This window comes from Pongo pygmaeus, chromosome 16 (assembly GCF_028885625.2).
Source record: "Pongo pygmaeus isolate AG05252 chromosome 16, NHGRI_mPonPyg2-v2.0_pri, whole genome shotgun sequence".
Classification (NCBI taxonomy): Eukaryota; Metazoa; Chordata; class Mammalia; order Primates; family Hominidae; genus Pongo; species Pongo pygmaeus.
The window spans coordinates 49,771,152-49,791,562 of NC_072389.2; the positions used below are offsets into that span (position 1 = coordinate 49,771,152).

Genomic DNA, 20,411 nt, shown 5'->3' on the forward strand with positions numbered 1-20,411 from the left:
ATTCTTGTGCCTCAGCCTCCCGAGTAGCTGGGATTACATGAATGTGCCACCACCCTGGCTAATTTTTGTAATTTTAGTAGAGACAGCGTTCTGCCATGTTGGCTAGGCTGGTGTTGAACTCCTGGCTTCAAGTTACCTGCCTGCCTTGGCCTCCCAAAGTGCTGGGATTACAGACGTGAGTCACTGTGCCTGCCCTTTTTTTTTTTTCTTTTAAATAAAAGATGGAGGTCTCACTGTGTTGCCCAGGCTGGAGTACAGTGGCTTTTCAGAGTGTGAACTCCTGGGCTCAGCTGCTTCTCTTGCAGCCTCTCGAGTAACTAGGACTACAAGTGTGCACCACTGTGCCCACCTTAGGATACTGTATTTTGAGTGAGGACTGTCAGCTCCGAAGTACCACTTACTATTACCTATAGAGGAGAGGGTGCTGGAATCTGGGTTATCTCAGACTAGTATTAGGGGTGCTTGATAAAAAATGAGTATGTTAATGCTCACCTTATAGAGTAAGTTTAGTACTCCAAAAGGCACCTCTGATGTTATAGTGTTTTTCGTTTTTTTTGAGACAAGAGTCACACTCTGTTGCCAGGCTGGAGTATAGTGGCATGATCTCGGCTTACTGCAGCCTCTGTCCCCAGGTTCAAGTGATTCTCCTGCCTCAGCCTCCCGAGTAGCTGGGACTACAGGCGCCGGCCACCACACCCAGCTATTTTTTGTATTTTTAGTAGAGACAGGGTTTCACCATGTTGGCGAGGCTGGTCTCGAACTCCTGACTTCAAGTGATCCTCCTGTCTCGGCCTCCCATAGTGCTGGGATTACAGGCGTGAGCCACTGGGCCTGGCCAGTGTTTTAGGTTTTTGGCACTGAGTAGCTTTCCTCCCATTTTAAAAGTACAAAGCACTATGAGCAAACTGTTCTTGTTGATCTCTTTGCATAAATCTGTTAAAAGACTTTCTTCTAAGGATTCTTGATACTGCTTTGCCATTTTAAGTAGAGGTAATCTAAAGGCATGGTGTACTTAGCCATAAAATTCTTACACTTGTCTCACCTCAAAGCAGAGGCAAGGAGCAATGTTTACAGTCAACTTTTAATACTTACTTTTTGGAAATCTCTTCAAAAGAGGCAAGGAGCAATGTTTACAGTCAACTTTTAATACTTACTTTTTGGAAATCTCTTCAAATATACTGGACTTTAATAACCTTTGCTGCTTAAATTCTTCCAAGTAATTAAAGTCTCCTTTAAGAATCACTTGCTGGTATAAAATTTCAGCCCAATCTGGAACAAAATCATAGGCCTCAGCCACAATAGACGCCTTAAAAGGAGAGAAGTGAAGAAGGACACCATCAGAGCCCATCTGATGTAAAATCAAAAACAAACTGTTGTAGAAAACAATACTGTATACTCACTCATGTAGTGAATATGATCATTACCAATTATGTTAAAAGGCTCTATGTATCAGAGGTGGTGAAAAGTCTGGTGTGTGTTTGGCATTTTCCCTCTCATAAATCCCCAAATTATCTTAAACCCTTTTAAAAAAAGACAGGGTCTCCCTATGTTGCCCAGGCTGGACCAGAAATTCCTGGGCTCAAGATCCTCCTGCCTCAGCCTCCTGCATATCTGGGACTACAGGCATGTGCCACCATGCCCAGCTTCTTTCAGTGTTTTTAATTTTCCTCAGAATGAATTGAAACTGCTAAGAATATATTATTCCCATTAACTCAGCAGTATGAGGAACAGTGAAAGGGCTGATTCCCTGATAATCCACTTCTTTAAAGGGCTAGAAGCAATTTCCCTGACTTCCTGTACTAACCTGAGTGTGCCATTGTGTAACTGCTGGGGCTAGGAGGTTCTTGCAGGACCACTAGCAAGAGTATTACTTGGAACCTCAACTGTCTTAAGGCAGTGGTCCCCAACCTTTTTGGCATCAGTGACAGGTTTCCTGGAGGACAGTTTTTCCACAGACTGGGAGGGGATGGTTTCGGGATGAAAATGTTCCACCTCAGATCATCAAGCATTAGATTTTCATAAGAAGCCCTTGCATGTGCAGTTCACAACAGGGTTCATGCTCCTTATAAAAATATAGTCCTGTCACTGATCTGACAGGAGGTGGTGCTCAGGCGGTAATTTAGCTTGCTTGCCCGGCGCTCACCTGCTGTGTAGCCTGGTTCCTAGCAGGCCTTGGGCCAGTACTAGTCCACAGCCTGGGGTTAAAGGGCCAAAGGTGTCTGCCTCTCTGCTGGCCTAATAGCACAGGAAAGGGAGACAGCACTGTCTTACCATTCTCTAACCTCTGCCCAACAATATACTAGAGAGAAATACATCAAATTGCTGTTTTATGTTGGTATCAGAGAGTTAAGTCAGAACTGGACTGTCCTGGTTCTGTCACTAGCCCTGAGACCTTACCTCTGGGTTCCATGAGTGGGACAGGAGAGAGGATGCTAGCAGTGCTGGCTACAGTTTGCTTTCTTGCTCACCTGGTAGAACCGAGGTAGGGCCAGAATACAGTCCATCAGCTTGTGGCGACCCAAGTTGATGAGCATTATGTTCTGGCCAGTATTCAGAAAGTGAATCTGCAGAGTTATCAACTTGGTGAGCCGCTGACAGTGCTGGGCCTGTCGCACACAGGAGTCCTGAGGAACAAGGGTGGAGAGAGGCACAGTAGAGAAAGACCTAGTTGTCACCTCCTGTGTGAACCCTCACAATGGTATTCACCCCTTCTGTTCCTGGTTGGCCTATGATGCCCTCCCCCTTCACCTGGAAAGAGCCCAAGGACAAAAGAAAATAATTTTACTGCAGACAGCAAGTCCCAAGGCCAGTCTGGAAAAAGCCTTTGGTTACCTTGGCGTAACTCTCTGCTGCATCCAACATCAGAGTCAGGGCCTTCAGCAGCAGTTGCTTCAGCTGGTGCCCATCCTTGAGGCTGTCCTCTGTAGGGGAAATAAAGAAGATTTGCCGAGTCTGACTCCCAAAGCCGACTGTTCTCATCCCACTTGTGATGGTGGCTAGAATAGAAACATCCCAGCCATGTTCATAGGCAGGAACACCTCACTCAGATAAAGGTTATTGGGCCAGAAATGCATACGCTTATTGTAACTTCCCTCTGGAGTAGGATTCAGTGCCCCTTCTAATGCCTCGTTTCTCCAAAACATCAAAGAAGGCTTACATGGTATCAACGTGCATGTTGGTTCCTGGTGGATGATACCCTGGATATATAGGCTATAGATCCAAGAGTACAATCCTAAGTTGCAAATGCCTTCAAAGTCTCCATTCCATCTGTCTGCCCAAGTGGGGGTCCTGCTGAGCGACATATCTACCTCAAGATTCTTTTTTTGAGATGGAGTCACACTCTCACCTATGCTGGAGTGCAGTGGCACAATCTTGGCTCGCTGCAACCTCTGCCTCCCGGGTTCAAGTGATTCACCTGCTTCAGCCTCCCAAGTAGTTGGGATTACAGGCGCACGCCGCCACACCTGGCTATTTTTTTTTGTATTTTAGTAAAGACAGGATTGTACCATGTTGCCCAGGCTGGTCTTGAACTCCTGAGCTCAGGCAATCCACCTGCCTTGGCCTCCCAAAGTGCTAGGATTACAGGCATGAGCCACTGAGCTGGGCCACCTACCTCAAGATTCTAATAGCCCATCTCATGGGCTCTTGTCCTTTGCTGTAAGAATTTTACCCAGGGCCGGGCATGGTGGCTTACGCCTGTAATCCCAGCACCTTGGGAGGCCGACGCGGGCGGTTCACAAGGTCAGGAGTTCAAGACCAGCCTGGCCAACATAGTCAAACCCCATCTCTATTAAAAATACAAAAAATTAGCCGGGTGTGGTGGCAGGTGTTTGTAATCCCAGCTACTCGGGAGGCTGAGGCGGGAGCATCACTTGAACCTGGGAGGCGGAGGTTGCAGTGGGCTGAGATTGTGCCACTGCACTCCAGCCTGGGGACAGAGCGAGACTCTGTCTCAAAAAAAAAAAAAAAAAAAAAGAATTTTACCCAGCTAGCAGCACTGTTCTGGTAGTGTGGCTGTGACCTCACTCACCCCAGGGCTGAGACTCAATCAATTTCAGTTGGATGCGGGCAGCTGCCTCGTGGTTCTCGCCAATCTCCCGGCACATGCTGAAGCACAGGGCAATCATATTGTGCTTCTCACTGTCTCCAGGACGGCAGCGTTTGATGTAGTCCAGCAGGGCTGTTTTCAGGGTACCACTCTGCCCAGAATAAAAGGGAAAAGCAAGGTGTCAGTCAGGGACTGCAAGGCAGACAGGACTAGCTGAGTCACCTTGTTCTGCATTCCTTAAAAACTCCCAAGAAAAAGGAAGAGGAGCAAAAATGAGAATGAATACAAGTTTTATGCTGTCCCAACTATGAGGAAACAGGCATGTGTGCTTTCCTGTTGGAAGTGTGAAAGGCAAAACTTTTTCTAAAGGGAGAAACCTTAAAAATACACCCGCATAAGCTGATCTGACAATTCAATTTCTAGGAATTTATCCCTAAAGAGATAAGCAGAGAAAAGTGCTAAGATGAATGTAACAGGGATATTTAATAGCAAACAATGAGAAACAATCCAGATGTTCAAAATAAGGGGAAGAGAATACCATGTAGCCATTAAAACTTATGTAGGAGATGATGTGTTGATTTCGGAAATAGTCATGATATACTTTAAGTGAGAAAAGCAGGATATTTCATCTCTTCACTGTATGTTTTATTAAAATGTAATTATATATAGATGTTTTCAGGTACATGTGCAAAGAAAGGGCCTATACCAAATTGTTAGTGACTGTCTCCAGATGATGGATAGACACTGAGGACTTTTTCTGTGTTGTTCTGTTTTCCAAGTGTCTCACCTGGAATATGCATTACTTTTGTAATCAGAAAAAAGTTATTAAAATATTTAAATGCAGAAGGAAAACTGCCTCAAAAACAATTTAAAAAACCCTCTGGGGGATCTTGAAGATGCACCTATGTCCAGGACTTGCTCCTCACTTGATGACTAGACCGGTCTGTCCTGAAATTGGCCCAATACTAAAGAGAGATTTTTTTCTGCTTTGTCTCTTAATCCTGCCTGGCTGGGCCCATGTTCCCAGAAGCCAAAGGTGAAATGAGCAGAAGCAATGAATCATCCAGACAAATGATCTGGAAACAGGTACTGTGAGGGGTATGCTTGGTGTCACAGAGCACACTGAGGACACACGGGCTCGCAGAGCCCAAGACCTAACCAAGTCAGGCCTTTGCTTCCAAGCCGCCTTCCTGTTCATCATAATAATTATGGCTGCACAGCTTTTTGGTCTAAACTTTTGTGTTTGATTCCTAGCCTGGCTCTGAGCAGCACAGTTTTTCACAGTCTCCTGAAAACTCTCCACTCTAAAAGCCCTCAAACAACCTCAGAGCTAGACAATCCACTTTCAGCCTGGCTCAGGGTTTTTGCCCCTGCCAGAGAAGGCATTTAAGACAGTAGAGGCAGGTGACAGAGGCTGAGGTGGAGGAGGACAAACTTACTTTCTTAAGTATTTAGCATCGGCCGGGCACGGTGGCTTATGCCTGTAATCCCAGCATTTTGGGAGGCCGAGATGGGCAGAGCACCTGAGGTCGGGAGTTCAAGACTAGCCTGACCAACATGGATAAACCCCATCTCTACTAAAAATACAAAATTAGCCGGGTGTGGTGGTGCATGCCTGTAATCTCAGCTACTTGGGAGGCTGAGGCAGGAGAATCCCTTGAACCCGGGGAGCGGATGTTGTGCCGAGATCACGCCATTGCACTCCAGCCTGGGAAACGAGTGAAACTCCGTCTCAAAAAAAAAAAAAAAGAAAAGAAAAAAAAATATATATGGCATCAGCATATTCACAGACTGATCTGAACCAGAATCTGAAGCCACTGGTGACAGTGTATGTCTTGGGGAGGTCCCTAATTCCTTCCCTCCATTTTCCCAAGAGTCTACCCTGACTGAGATTATTCCCGAGAAGAGCTGAGGCTCCTGAATTATCAGCAGTACACCCCATCCTGGAGCTCATTATTTTGCACCTACCGGATCCAACTTCTTCCTCATTAGCACTTCAAAGTAGTGCTTTTTATGCAGCAAATCAAATATGTATGTCATCTCGTTGTACCTTCCAATGCCAGTGAGGAGCCGTACCTGTGAAGTGGGAGGACAGCTCGCATCAGCATCACCTGGAGTCTGGAGTTTTCTGAGCCAGACAACTACCATCAGTGGTTGCTTTCAGATGCCAAGCTCCAGGAGGAGAAGGGCTAATTTCCAGGCTACCATGCTCACCTCCCTCCCATGTACCCAACAGGGAGCCTCTGGAGGATTCAGAAATGTCAGTCACTGGGCCACCATTGGCTGTTCTTTTTTTTTTTTTTTTTTTTTGAGATGGAGTCTTGCTCTGTCACCCATGCTGGAGTGTAGTGGCACAACCTCGGCTCACTGCAACCTCCACCTCCCGGGTTCAAGCAATTCTCCTGCCTCAGCCTCCCAAGTATAGGCATGGGATTATAGGCATGTGCCACCATGCCTGGCTAATTTTTGTAAAGAGACAGTTTCACCATGTTAGTCAGGGTGGTCTTGAACTCCTGACCTCAGGCAATCCGCCTGCCTCAGCCTCCCAAAGTGCTGGGATTACAGGCATGAGCCACCATGCCCGGCTTTGCTATCCTTAAATGTGACTCTCAAGTGCTAAAGTGCCATTCTCCTGGGCAGGCACTCTTCCTCTTTTCACCACTACTCATGACAGTGGCCCAGTGGCTTGCTCAGCCACTCAGGTCAGTTTCAAGCCCAGAGAATTTAGGGAGGCACATGGGAACTGAGTGGCCAACTTACTTCAATTCAGAGATGTGGGGAAGGTCCAAACCTTGTTTTGGGGAAAAATGCAGCTGTCTCAGCCCTCTATCTAGAAAAGTTAACTGCCCTGACTAGGGGGTGGGATGGCCCTGGAACCTGGCAGGGATCTTCTCCCTTTTGCTCCTTTGGAGCAACCTCTGATTCTGACAGAAATCATAACTTGGAGCAGAGGGTTGGGCTGCCCAGCCAACTCTCAAGTAGGTAGTGGTATCCAGATGGGCAGAACTCCCTACGACTACATCAGCTCTGGGCTAGCTCCCACCCTTTCTACTCCTCTCAAAGGTTTCCACAGGATGGAGACTGGGGTTGAGGGGGCTACTTACCACCAGCCCATACTCCTCACTGGGGGCCAGGTGGTTATCTGTGAGCATCTGGGCGGCCTGTAGGACTCGGATGATGCCCTCCATGTGGCACGTCAGGGTGAAGCAATGATGGGCCAGGATCAGGAGCTCTGTGGCTGGGAGGGTGGGCACTGGTAAGATAGGATTATGAACCCTGGCTACCCACTGTCAACCTCTGCCTGGCAGGAGGGAAAAAGGGCCTGGTGGAGAAGGGGCCTGTCTGGAGAGGGGCCTCCCATCAGCCCTCCGAAGTCCCTGAATTCAGCAGCTATAGCTTTGAGACAGCCCCTTGATGACATCCAAATCGTTCTCTCAGTCATGGCACAATCCTCAAAGACAATCATGTAGTGACTGTTTCCCCAAAAGGCCCCCAAAATGAGAACACAGCACCCTCGCCTTCTAAACATGGAGAAACTTTCTGCAGACAAACTGATGGAGTTCCTGCCAACATGAATCCAAGGGCATTCTCTGCTTGTATCCCAGCGGAAGGTCTCAGGGCCTAATCAAGTGCCATTTGGTGTTCTGGCTTTCTAGAGTAGTGAAAGTCTGACATGTACAGATTTAAAAATACTACAATCACTGTAAGCACAATGAAAAGGCAAACTGGGAAAAACACCTGCAATGTGAGGACTGAAAAAGATTCTCCATCCTTAAAACATGCTGTAGCCTCTGGGCTTTTGCATCTGGCAGGGCCCTCTCCAGTCCTACTGACTTCTAAGCATCCCTGACAATGAATCCTTCAGGCCTTTGTTTGGACATTTCCTCCAGAACTCTATCTTGACCCCATCATTCTGGCTCTTACCGTGTATTAAGACCCTAGTCTGAGCTCCAGGAATTGCTTATACACCATATCCTAGATGCTTATAGTGCCTGGCACACACCTGGCACTCAGTAAATATTGTTCAACTGGACCGAGAAGAGATAGAAAAGGCTATTTTTATTTACCTTTCTTCTTTTTTTTTTTTTTTTTTGAGTTGGAGGCTCGCTCTGTTGTCCAGGCTGGAGTGCAGTGGCGCCATCTCCGCTCACTGCAAGCTCCACCTCCCGGGTTCAGGCCATTCTCCTGCCTCAGCCTCCCGAGTAGCTGGGACTACAGGCGCCTGCAGCCATGCCCAGCTAATTTTTTGTATTTTTAGTAGAGACGGGGTTTCACCGTGTTAGCCAGGATGGTCTCGATCTCCTGACCTCGTGATCCACCTGCCTCGGCCTCCCAAAGTGCTGGGATTACAGGCGTGAGCCACTGCGCCCGGCCTTAAATTTCTTTTAGAGATGGATCTTACTCTGTTGCCCAGGCTAGAGTTCAGTGTTGCAATCAGAGCTCATTGCGATCTCCAACTCTTGGGCTCAAGGGATCTTCCCACCTCAGCCTCTCAAGTAGCTGGGACTACAGGTGTGCACCACCATGGCCTGCTAAGTTTTTAAAGATATTTTTAGAGACAGGGTCTCACTATGTTCCCCAGATTGGTCTCAGACTCCTAGTCTCTAATTATCCTCTGCCCTCGGCCTCTCAAAAGCATTGGGATTACAGACGTGGGCCACTGTTCCCCATTCTAATATACAATTTTTCATTATTTATAAGAAATCTGTGTAACCATTATAAGTTATATAGAAGAATATTCAATGCCATGAAAAATGTTAATGACAGCATATTCATAAAGTAAAAAAATTATAAACTATGCAGAGTGTAATGTCATTTTTTAAAAAAGAGAACTTATCACACATTGTAATGAAGGCCTATAATGAGTTAGACATTATGGAAAATAAACAGGCTTTGAATCCACGGACTGGGTTCGAATACCAGCTCTGCCACTTAACAGATGTAATCAGCTTTCCTAAGGTAAAGTTTGTCTCCCTTCTAAAATGGGGACAATAATGTTCACTTTGCAGGGCAATATAAGAGTGAAATAAGTATGTTGAGTAAAGGTTACTTTTTGTATGATTTTAAATTTGGGGGTACTCATCCATAATTTCTAAATTTTCTTCAGTGAAGTTAAGGCTTTCTACCAAGAACTTATAACTCCTGCTGGAGGGCTAGGCATCCAGAGCAGGAACAGGGACCCAAATCAAGTTCTGGAGAGACTGGGAGACCTTTTGAGACCTGTTTAGGGCCAAAATATGTAAGAAAAAGGCCAATAACTTACTGCAAGACAATTCCCCATGGGGAACGGAGGAAATCTTATCCAACAACTTCATGCCTACCAATGTGCGGTCTTGACACAGAGTGGTCAGCTGAAGAAATGTCTGGCTTTCCTCTGTTGGGTTGAACATCTGCTTATGTCCTGTACAGAGAGGTGTGAAGACAGGTGCTGGTTTTATCTAAGAGAGGCTCACTCTGCCCAGGCTTGGGCACCAGGAGGTAATGCTAATGTAGCTCTGCAGCTCTCCGCTTGCTGAGCTCAAAACCCTTGGCCTATTGGTCATTTTATAGGACAGGAGTTCTTTTTTTTTTTTTTTTTTTTTTTTTTTGAGATGGAGTCTCGCTCTGTCATCCAGGCTGGAGTGCAGTGGGGTGATCTTGGCTCACTGCAACCTCAGCCTCCCAGGTTCAAACGATTCTCCTGCCTCAGCCTCCCCAGTAGCTGGGACTACAGGTGCCCGCCAACACGCCTGGCTACTTTTTTGTATTTTTAGTAGAGGCGGGTTTCACCGTGTTAGCCAGGATGGTTTCGATCTCCTGACCTCGTGATCTGCCAGCCTTGGCCTCCCAAAGTGCTGGGATTACAGGCGTGAGCCACCGTGCCCGGCCAGGACAGTTCTTTAGCTCAGAAAGCCACAGCTACTCCCAGTGTAATCATAAAACAATAAAAAGCAACAGCACGTATTTTGTACATGTATTTTGTAAAAAATAAAGCATGTATTTTGTTGTATTTAAACAAAATACATTACTGGAATCCAGAAACTTGAGAGAACCACATACAGGATGTATATAAGCACAACATCCAAATCCTTAACACTGGGAACTAGAGAATGCTGTCGGAGAGGTTGGGAATCCCTGGGGGGTAGGGTACCTGTTCCCTGTGATGAAGTAAGCAGCTCCCGTGTCACCTCTTCTGCCACGAGTTCAGCCACAGTATCTGGCTTAAGGCCCTGCGTGCTGATGAAGGCCTGGGCTCGTTTGCATCGGTCAGGCTGCTGAGAGGCCAAGATTTCCCGGAGCATGGCTTCACCATCCTGAGCAGCAACATCTGTGTAGGAACAGCCCAACTCCTGAGAGGAAGACAAAGCCAGTCAAGGCCACTTTTAGAAGCCAGGAAAAAGCAAAAGAGCCCTTTCTGAAATCTGATGTGGATAGACTCCACTGTTTTCTGAGCTTACAGACTCCTCACCCTCAGCAGGAACCTTAAAAAAAGCAAGTACTGTTTTCTAACCCTTTCTATCATTTCACCAAAGCCAAATCCAGGTAAAAGAAAGGCTTGTATTCAGAAAGCATCAGGTTATTCTCTTGTTGAACACTTATTTTTTTGGCGGTGGGGGGACAGAGTTTCACTCTTGTTGCCCAGGCTGAAGTGCAATGGCGCGATCTTGGCTCACCGCAACCACTGCCTACTGGGTTGAAGCAATTCTCCTGCCTCAGCCTCTCAAGTAGCTGGGGTTACAGGCATGTGCCACCACACCCAGCTAATTTTTGTATTTTTGGTAGAGACGGGGTTTCTCCATGTTGGTCAGGCTGGTCTCAAACTCCTGACCTCAAGTAATCCACCCGCCTCGGCCTCCCGAATTGCTGGAATTATAGGCGTGAGCCACCGTGCCCGGCCTGAGTTTTAAAAATATTATGAAATGTAAGAACACCGACTAAAATGCAAGAGCCTTTATTATTCCCAGAGCAGCAGCAAAACCCTCAATTTCCAAAGAAGTCTTTGAGTCTTCTCCAAGATGAGGGCTTTAGGGTTTGGCTTTATTTCTCTTGTGCTCTTCTACTTCCAGTCTACTGTTTTTCTCCCCCAAGCAGTGCAAAGGTACAGACGATTTCTGCTTCCTCTGGCTCTTGTCTTTATAGTCATCACATTCCATATGGAATGCTCCAAACAATCATAATGCAAAACCCAAGATATTAAGTCTAGAAGAGACCCTCATGGTCAAATCATCATTTATAGATGATGAAACGGGCCCACAGCGCTAGCTTTCTGGTTTGCTGAGCTGTAGCCAGGAGTCAGATCGCCCTGACACCTGGCTTGGTGTCCTCCCCACCATTCCCCAAAGATAAAGTTATGAGGGCCAACATCCTGACAAGAGCTCTATTCCCAGGTCATGATTAGCATCTAAAAGACTGACTTGGCAATGTCCAAAATCAACCTCAAACTTCTCATTTCCCTCCCTCTCAGAAAGAGGAGCCCCAACCCCTTGGCACATACCTTGGCAAGATCATACAGACAGAGGACCTGTCGACAGTAGTTCTTCCCATGGAGGCATTTGCTTGTCAGCACTTCCAGGTTAGTTACCACTTCATCACTGGAGGGCACTGTCACAAACTTCTGACTATCCAGACTTGAAGCTGGAAGCAAATACAAGTCTGAGGGGCTCTAAGCTGGGAGGTTCTGGCCTCTCCCTAGCTCTCTATGGCTCTACCTCTCTGCTTGAAGCTCCCTGCACTGCACTCCCATGACTCTGATTGGGGATAGGACCACTGCTGACAGGGCCCCACTTCAACTTCATTCATTGCCGCCTTTGAGGAAATCCCAGCCTGGGATACTTCAAAGACCTCTATGCTACAAAGATTCAAGGCCACCTAATGAGTGCTCTAGAGATCAGCACCAAAGATGCTTGCCAGAGTCTTCTCTATATGTCCCCCCTCCTGTATCAAATAAGTCACCAAGTATAGCTGACTATCTCCATAGTGGCCTTAGTTCCAGCCTTCATCACTCTGCATTCTGAGAAGCTGTTATCTGTCTCCCGCTGCCAGCCCCTCACCCCCAATCGGTCTCCGACATACTTTTTTTTTTTTTTTTGACATGGAGTTTTGCTCTGTCACCCAGGCTGGAGAGCAGTGGTGCGATCTCAGCTCACTGCAACCTCTGCCTCCGGGGCTCAAACGATTCTCGTGCCTCAGCCTCTCAAGTAGCTGGGATTACAGGTGTGCAACACCACACCTGGCTAATTTTTGCATTTTTAGTTAAGATGAGGTTTTGCCATGTTGATCAGGTTGGTCTCAAACTCCTGGCCGCAACTGATCCATTCGCCTCAACTTCCAAAAGTGCTGGGATTACAGGCTTGGGCCACTGCACCCACCTGCAAATATGCTTTAATTTATAGTAAAATTAAAATCTATTCCTGATTTTTTTTAAAACAAAGCTCTTGGCCGGGTGCGGTGGCTCACGCCTATAATCCCAGCACTTTGGGAGGCTGAGGCAGGCGGATCACCTGAGGTTGGGAGTTCGAGACCAGCCTGACCAACACGGAGAAACCCTGTTTCTACTAAAAATATAAAATTAGCTGGGTGTGGTGGCGCATGCCTGTAATCCCAGCTACTCAGGAGGCTGAGGCAGGAGAATTGCTTGAACGCGGGAGGCGGAGGTTGCGGTGAGCCGAGATCGTGCCATTGCACTCCAGCCTGGGCAACAAGAGTGAAACTCCATCTCAAAAAAAAAAAAAAAGAAAAAAAAAAAAGAAATCTCTTAGCTTAAAATAGGAGAAGATATTAATTTGATAAAGCATTTCTATTAGGAAAAAAAAGGAATATTTATATCACACTTTGTAATGGCAAAAACAAAATAGAAAAATTGAAATGTATATCAATAAAGCATTATTCAAGCTTAGTACACCTGTACAGTGGAATACTCTACAGCCATTAGAAAGAAGGGGGTCAGGCCAGGCGTGGTGGCTCATGCCTGTAACCCCAGCACTTTGGGAGGCTGAGGTGGGCGGATCACAAGGTCAGGAGATCGAGACCATCCTGGCTAACACGGTGAAACCCCATCTCTACTAACACTACAAAAAATTGGCCGGACGTGGTGGCGGGCGCCTGTAGTACCAGCTACTTGGGAGGCTGAGGCAGGAGAATGGCGTGAACCCGGGAGGCGGAGCTTGCAGTGAGTGGAGATCGCGCCACTGCACTCCAGCCTGGGCGACAGAGCAAGACTCCATCTCAAAAAAAAAAAAAAAAAAGAGAAAGAAGGGGGTCAATCTATATGTACTGAGAGGACAAAAATGTAGATCAATATGATGTAATCTCATTTTTTGTAAAAAATAAATATTGTGCTGCTTTCAAGTAGAAAATGCATACCAAGCAAGTAAAAGATAGTTATTCTGGGGAATTTTGTGGGGGAAGTGTTGAATTGGCTTTTTTTTGTGATGAAGTCTCACTCTGTCGCCCAGGCTAGAGTGCAGTGGCACGATCTTGGTTCACTGCAACCTCCGCCTCTTGAGTTCAAGCGATTCTCCTGCCTCAGCCTCTGGTGTAGCTGGGATTATGGGTGTGCACCACCACGCGCCCAGCTAATTTTTTGTATTTTTAGTAGATATGAAGTTTCACCATGTTGGCCAGGCTGGTCTTGAACTCCTGACCTCAGGTGATCTGCCCACCCTGGCCTCCCAAAGTGCTGGGATTACAGGCATGAGCCACTGTGCCCAGCCTGAACTGACTTTTTACTTTATGCGTTTCTATGATATTATGTGATTTGCTACACTAAGCACAATTTTTATTTGAAAATATTAAAAAGTGCTGTAGGCCAGAGGTGGTGGCTCATGCCTGTAATCTCATCACTTTGGGAGGCTAAGGTGGGAGGATCCCTGGAGCCTAGGAGTTTGAGGCCAGCCTGGGCAACACAGTGAGCCCCCACTGCTACAAAAAATTTAAAAATTAGCTGGGGATGGTGGTGTCTACCTGTAGTTCCAGCTACTCAGGAGGCTGAGGCAGGAGGATTGCTTGAGCCCTGGAGGTTGAGTCTGCAGTGAGCCATGTTTGCACCACTGCACTCCAGCCTGGGCAATAGAATGAGGCTCTATCTCAAAAAAAAAAAAACAAACAGAAACCCTTAAAGATAAAATAAAATAAAATGCAACTCAGACCATGCTATTCCCCTGCTTAAATCCTTCACTGGGACTTCTAATTCTAGGTAAGTTGGTTATAATAAGCTCAATCTACTGTGTCTTTCCCACTGAATTCAATACAAAACCTGGACATAATACATGTGGCATACAAGGACTCTGGAAAAGTAAAAAGTAGCAGGCAAACTGAAGATGACCAGAATTATCATTTTCCCCCCTCTAGCAAGCTCTGGCCTGAATGCAGTCCTGACTAAAACCTAAGAACTAAGGGCTGAGGTGAAGTGTGAGTGCGAGAGTGTGAATTCCAGAAGCTCTCTAGTACCAGTTTGAAGAGTGGAAAGGGGAACTCCTAATTCCTGTTCTTCCTTGTCCTGGCTCCCAAGCAAGCCGCTGGCAGTGGTGGCAGAGGCTGCAGTGGCAGCAGGCAAGAGCCAAGGCTCTCAGAAAGGGGAGCCTTCTTTTCTTTTCTTTTTTTTTTGAGACGGTGTCTCGCTCTGTTGCCCAGGCTGGAGTGCACTGGCGTGATCTCGGCTCACTACAAGCTCCACCTCCTGGGTTCATGCCATTCTCCTGCCTCAGCCTCCTGAGTAGCTGGGACTACAGGCGCCCGCTACCATGCCTGGCTTTTTTTTTTTTTTTTGTATTTTTAGTAGAGATGGGGTTTCACTGTGTTAGCCAGGATAGTCTTCATCTGACCTCATGATCCGCCCGCCTCGGCCTCCCAAAGTGCTGGGATTACAGGCGTGAGCCACCGCGCCTGGCCAGGGGAGCCTCCTTTTCTGAGCAGGGGCGCTCTGGTCTCAGGAGGGCGGAGTAGACCCCTGTTGCTTTTGCATTACCCTCCTGTCACCTGGCCCTGGGTGTAGGAATAGTCAGGGTAGTGCAAGACAGAGTGGGGGTAACTAAACCTTCAGCTTTTGGCCAAATAACTGAAAAGAGAAGCCTCAGGGAAAAAATCAGCTGGGAGAGCCCCAGGAAAGCAACCCAATACATTTTTATGAACTACAGGGCTCACTCCTGGACTAACCATGTGTGGCCTTGATCCTAACTAGCATAGATCACTACCAAGGTCATAGATTGACCACTAGGTGGCGTGCCCACACAGGACAGATCTGAATACTACCGCAAAGGAAAATGAACTGATGTTAAAACCACAACGCACAGGCAGTGGTTTGGAACTTCACCCTGAACCTAACCAGGTCAGCTGTCTGCTAAAAAATATCAACATCCTTCATAGGATTTAAATAAGATCCACAGTCTCAAATAGTGTATTTTAATAATACACTATTCAAAATGTCCAGATGCAGCCAGTCGTGGCAGCTCATGCCTGTAATCCCAGAACTTTGGGAGGCCAAGGTGGGTGGATCACCTGAGGTCAGGAGTTCGAGACCAGCCTGGCCAACATGGCGAAACCCAACCCTGTCTCTACTAAAAATACAAAATAATTAGCCAGGTGTGGTGGTGCACACCTGTAATCCCAGCTACTCGGGAGGCTGAGACACGAGAATTGCTTGAACCTGGGAGGCCAAGGTTGCAGTGAGCTGAGATTGCACCACTGCATTCCAGCCTGGGTGACAGAGTGAGACTCCGTCTCAAAAAACAAAAACAAGAAAACAAAAAAACCCAAAATGTCCAGATGCAACCCCAGATTACTCAGCATAAGAAAAAGCAGGAAGAGGGGCCGGGCGTGGTGGCTCACGCCTGTAATCTCAGCACTTTGGGAGGCAGGCGGGTGGATCACCTGCAGTCAGGAGTTTGAGAGCAGCCTGGCCAACATGGCGAAACCCCATCTCTACTAAAAATACACATACACACACAAATAGCTGGGCGTGGTGGCACTAGTCCCAGCTACTCGGGAGGCTGAGACAGGAGAATTGCTTGAACCCAGGAGGCAGAGGCTGCAGTGAGCCGAGGTCACACCACTGCACTCTAGCATGGGAGATAGAGCGAGACTCTGTCTCAAAAAAAAAAAAAAAAAAAAAGAAAAAGAAAAAGCAGGAAGATTTCAACTTACATGAGAAAAGATAAGATGCTAGCTAGCATTAGGGGGAAAGGATAGCATTAGGAGATATACCTAGTGCTAAATGACGAGTTAATGGGTGCAGCACACCAGCATGGCACATGTATACATATGTAACTAACCTGCACATGGTGCACATGTACCCTAAAACTTAAAGTATTAAAAAAAAAAAAAGATGCTAGCTAGCATTAAAATGATGCAAATGTTAAAATCATCTGACAAAGAATTTAAAGCAGCTATAATACAAATGTTCCAATAAGCAATTCTGAATGCTCTTGAGACAAACAGAAAAATGGAAAGTCTCAGCAAAGAAATAGAAGATATGAAGAATAAAATGAAAATTTTAGAACTGAAAAATGCAGTTACGTGCTGTATAACAATGATTCCATCAACAACGGACTGCATATACAACGAGGATCCTGTAAGATTATCATGGAGCTGAAAAATTCCTATCACCTAGTGACATCATAGTCATTGTGACATAGCACAATTACTTAATTTTTAAATAAATTTAGTGTAGCCTAAATGTACAGCATTTATAAAGTCTACAGTAATGTAATGTCCTAAGTTTTCACATTTACTTACCACTTAGTGACACCCAGAGCAACTTCTAGTCCTGCAAGCTCCATTAACGTTAAGAGCCCTTTACAAATTGTACCATTTAAAAAATTTTTTTAAAATGAAAATCTCCAATTGTTTATTTCCTGAAGCTAAAAAATCTTTATATCATATTTTTTACTGTACCTTTTCTATGTTTAGATATGTCTAGATACACAAATACTTACCATTGTGTTATAATCAACTACAGTACAGTAGCATGCTGTACTGGCTTGTAGCCCAGGAACAGTAGGCTATATACCATGTAGTATAGGTGTGTAGAAGTCTATACCACCTAGGTTTGTATAAGTATGATCTAAGATGTTTGCACAGTGATGAAATCACCCAACAATGCATTTCTCAGAATGTATCCTCATTGTTAATGCATGGCTGTAACTGAAATTTTAAAATCATAGAAATAAAATTCAATAACAGAAATTATCCAATCTGAACAACTGAGAGAAAAAAAGTTTTAAAAAAACTGAACTGGCCAGGCGCAGAGGCTCATGCCTGTAATCCCAGCACTTTGGGAGGCCGACGCGGGCAGATCACGAGGTCAAGATATCAAGGCCATCCTGGCCAACATGGTGAAACCTTGTCTGTACTAAAAATACAAAATACAAAAATTAGCTGGGTGTGGTGATGCACAGCTGTAGTCCCAGCTACTTGGGAGGCTGAAGCAGGAGAATCACTTGAACCTGGGAGGCAGAGGTTGCAGTAAGCCGAGATTGCGCCACTGCACTCCAGCCTGGTGACAAAGTGAGACTCTGTCTCAAAAACAAACAATCAATCAAAAACTGAACAAAACTTCAAGGACTTATGAGATAATAACAAAAATTATATATTCATGTACTTGAAGTTCCAGAAGGAAAGGAGGTAGGGTATGGTGCTGAGAAAATATTTGACAAAATTATGGCTGATCAGTACCCAAGTTTGGTGAAACACATAAACCTACATATTCAAGAAGCTCAGTAAACCCCAAATAGAATAAAGCCAAAGAAATACATATCCAGTCACAATATGATCAAACTGCTGAAGACCAACAACAGAAAAAAAACACTGAGAGCAACCAGAGAAATATGCACTATTTATATAGATGAACAATGATTCAATTGACTGCCATGATTCAATTGAACAATGATTCAATTGTTTTTCATCAGACACCATGGAGGCGAAAAGGAAGTGAACAACATTTTCAAGTGCTGAAAGCAAATAACTAATTTTCTTATTTATTTTTTGAGACAGGTTCTTACTTTGTTGCCCAGGCTGGAGTGCAGTGGCATGAACACGGCTCACTGCAGTGTTATCCTCCTGGGCTCAAGCGATCCTTGTGCCTTAGCCCCTCAAGTAGCTGGGACTACAGGCATGTGCCACCACACCTGGCTAATTTTTGTATTTTTTGTAGAGATGGGGTTTTGCCATGTTGCCCAGGCTGGTCTTGAACTCCCGAGCTCAACTGATCTGCCTGCCTCAGCCTCCGAAAGTGCTAGAATTACAGGTGTGAGCCACTGCACCTGGCCTGAAAATAACTAATTTTCTATATCCAGCAAAACATCCTTTAGGAATGAAGGTAAAATAGAGACATTCTGAGATGAGGAAAAACTGATTATTAAAAAAAAAAAAAAGGCTGGGCGTGGTGGCTCACACCTGTAATCCCAGCACTTTGGGAGGCCGAGGCGGGTTTATTAAAATGTATTTTTTGGCTAAGAGCAAAAACCTCATTGTTTAATGAGGTTTTCAATGTATGCAGAAGTAATAAAAGACAAGTAGGATGTAAAGGGAGAAGAGTAAAGTGACCTAAAATGGTGGTAAGAGTCCTCCTACATTCCAGCTGAGGTGGTAAAATATTGATTCTAAGTATACTGTGGAAAGTTAAGGATGTACACTGTCATCTCAAAAAAAAACCAAACTATACAAAGATGCATAGTCAAAATCACAATAAATTAAAATGGAAGACTAAAAAATGTTCAAATAACCCAAAAAGCGGAAGAAAAAGTTTCCCTTGAAAATCACAAAATGCTAAAACTCACCCAAGATGAGAAAGATAACCTGAATAGTCCTGTAATTATTTAAGAAATTGAATTTGTGGTTTAAAATCTTCCAAAATAGAAATCTCCAGTCTCAGATAGTTTTACTGGTAAATTCTACTAAGCATTTAAGGAAGAAATAACACCAGTTCTACACAATGTTTTCTAGAAAATAAAAGAGGAGGGAGTACTTTCTAACTCATGAAACCAGCATTACCTTGATACAGAAACCAAACAGTACAAAAAAAGGCCGGGCACGGTGGCTCAAGCCTGTAATCACAGCACTTTGGGAGGCCAAGGTGGGCGGATCACTTGAGGTAAGGAGTTCAAGACCAGCCTGGCCAATATGGGGAAACCCCATCTCTACTAAAAATACAAAAAGTAGCCAAGCGTGGTGGTACACACCTGTAATCCCGGCTACTTGGGAGGTGAGGCAGGTGAATCACATGAACCTGAAAGGCAGAGGTTGCAGTGATCCGAGATTGTGCCACCACACTTTGGCCTGGGTGACAGAGTGAGACTCCATCTCAAAAACAAAAACAGTACAATAAATAAAATTACAGAATAACATTCCTCATGAACATAAATGTAAAAATCTTTAATGAAACAGCAAATTGATTTCAGCAAAAAATCAAAAAGAATAATGCACCAGGCCCAAATTGGATTTATGTAAATGGGGAATTCAAGGCTGGTCCAATATTAAAAAATCAACTAATGTAATCTACTATATTAATAGTCTAACGAAAAAAAAACACATGATCAGATTAAGATATACAGAAATAACATGACAAAATTCAAACTGATTTATGATAAAAATTCTCAGCAAACCAGGAATAGAAGGGAACTTTTTCAACATGATAAAGCCTGTCTTCAAAAACCTACAGCTAATACCACACTTAATGATGAAAGATCAAATATTTTCCCTTTAAGGTCAGTAAAAAGGTACGGATGTCCACTCTCGCCACTCCTATCCAACACAGTACTGAAAGGCCTAGTCAGTGCAATAAAGCAAGAACAAGAAATAAAAGGCATACAGATTGGAAACGCAGAAATACAACTCTACTTGCAGATGACATGAATGTCTATGTAGAAAATCTTGAGGAATCTACAAGAAATCTCCTAGAATAAGCAAGTTTAACAAAGTCATATAAAGTTAACACAAAAAACACATTTCTGGCTGGGTGTGGTGGCTCACGCCCTATAATCTCAGCACTTTGGGAGGCCGAGGTGGGCGAATCACCTGAGGTCAGGAGTTTGAGACCAGCCTGGCCAACATGGTGAAACACGGTCTCTACTAAAAATACAAAAATTAGCCAGTAATCCCAGCTACTTGGGAGGCTAAGGCAGGAGAATCACTTGAACCCGGGAGGCAGAGGTTGCAGTGAGCCGAGACCACACCATTGTACTCCAGCCTGGGCGACAAGAGTGAAACACCATCTCAAAAAACAAAAAACAAAAAACCAAAAACCAAAAAGAAAAACAAAAAACCATATTTCTATATACTATCAACGTAAGACTGGAAACAAATTTACAGATGTATAGAATATGTAGAATAAATTTCAGTGAACTAGCTACAAATCAGATAGATTCCCTTTAACTTTGAAACATAGCTA

The 20,411-nt window shown here is 45.0% G+C and overlaps 1 protein-coding gene across 5 annotated transcripts in view; it reads right to left on the minus strand.

Moving 5' to 3' along the window:
• Positions 1–20,411, minus strand: part of SPG11 (SPG11 vesicle trafficking associated, spatacsin) — a 101,926-nt gene that overhangs the window by 745 nt on the left and 80,770 nt on the right. For 3 of the 5 annotated variants that reach the window (XM_054452000.2, XM_054451999.2, XM_054452001.2), the window contains 9 exons: positions 11,523–11,662; positions 10,179–10,377; positions 9,312–9,449; positions 7,153–7,286; positions 6,017–6,124; positions 4,031–4,199; positions 2,833–2,921; positions 2,469–2,624; positions 1,155–1,306 (listed from right to left, as the gene is read on the minus strand). In XM_054452000.2, the coding sequence (XP_054307975.1) occupies positions 1,155–1,306; positions 2,469–2,624; positions 2,833–2,921; positions 4,031–4,199; positions 6,017–6,124; positions 7,153–7,286; positions 9,312–9,449; positions 10,179–10,377; positions 11,523–11,662 (1,285 nt within the window). Of the gene's footprint in view, positions 1–1,092; positions 1,307–2,468; positions 2,625–2,832; positions 2,922–4,030; positions 4,200–6,016; positions 6,125–7,152; positions 7,287–9,311; positions 9,450–10,178; positions 10,378–11,522; positions 11,663–20,411 lie in introns of those variants that run through there. The other 2 variants (XR_010123811.1, XR_010123812.1) reach the window with 2 other exon arrangements.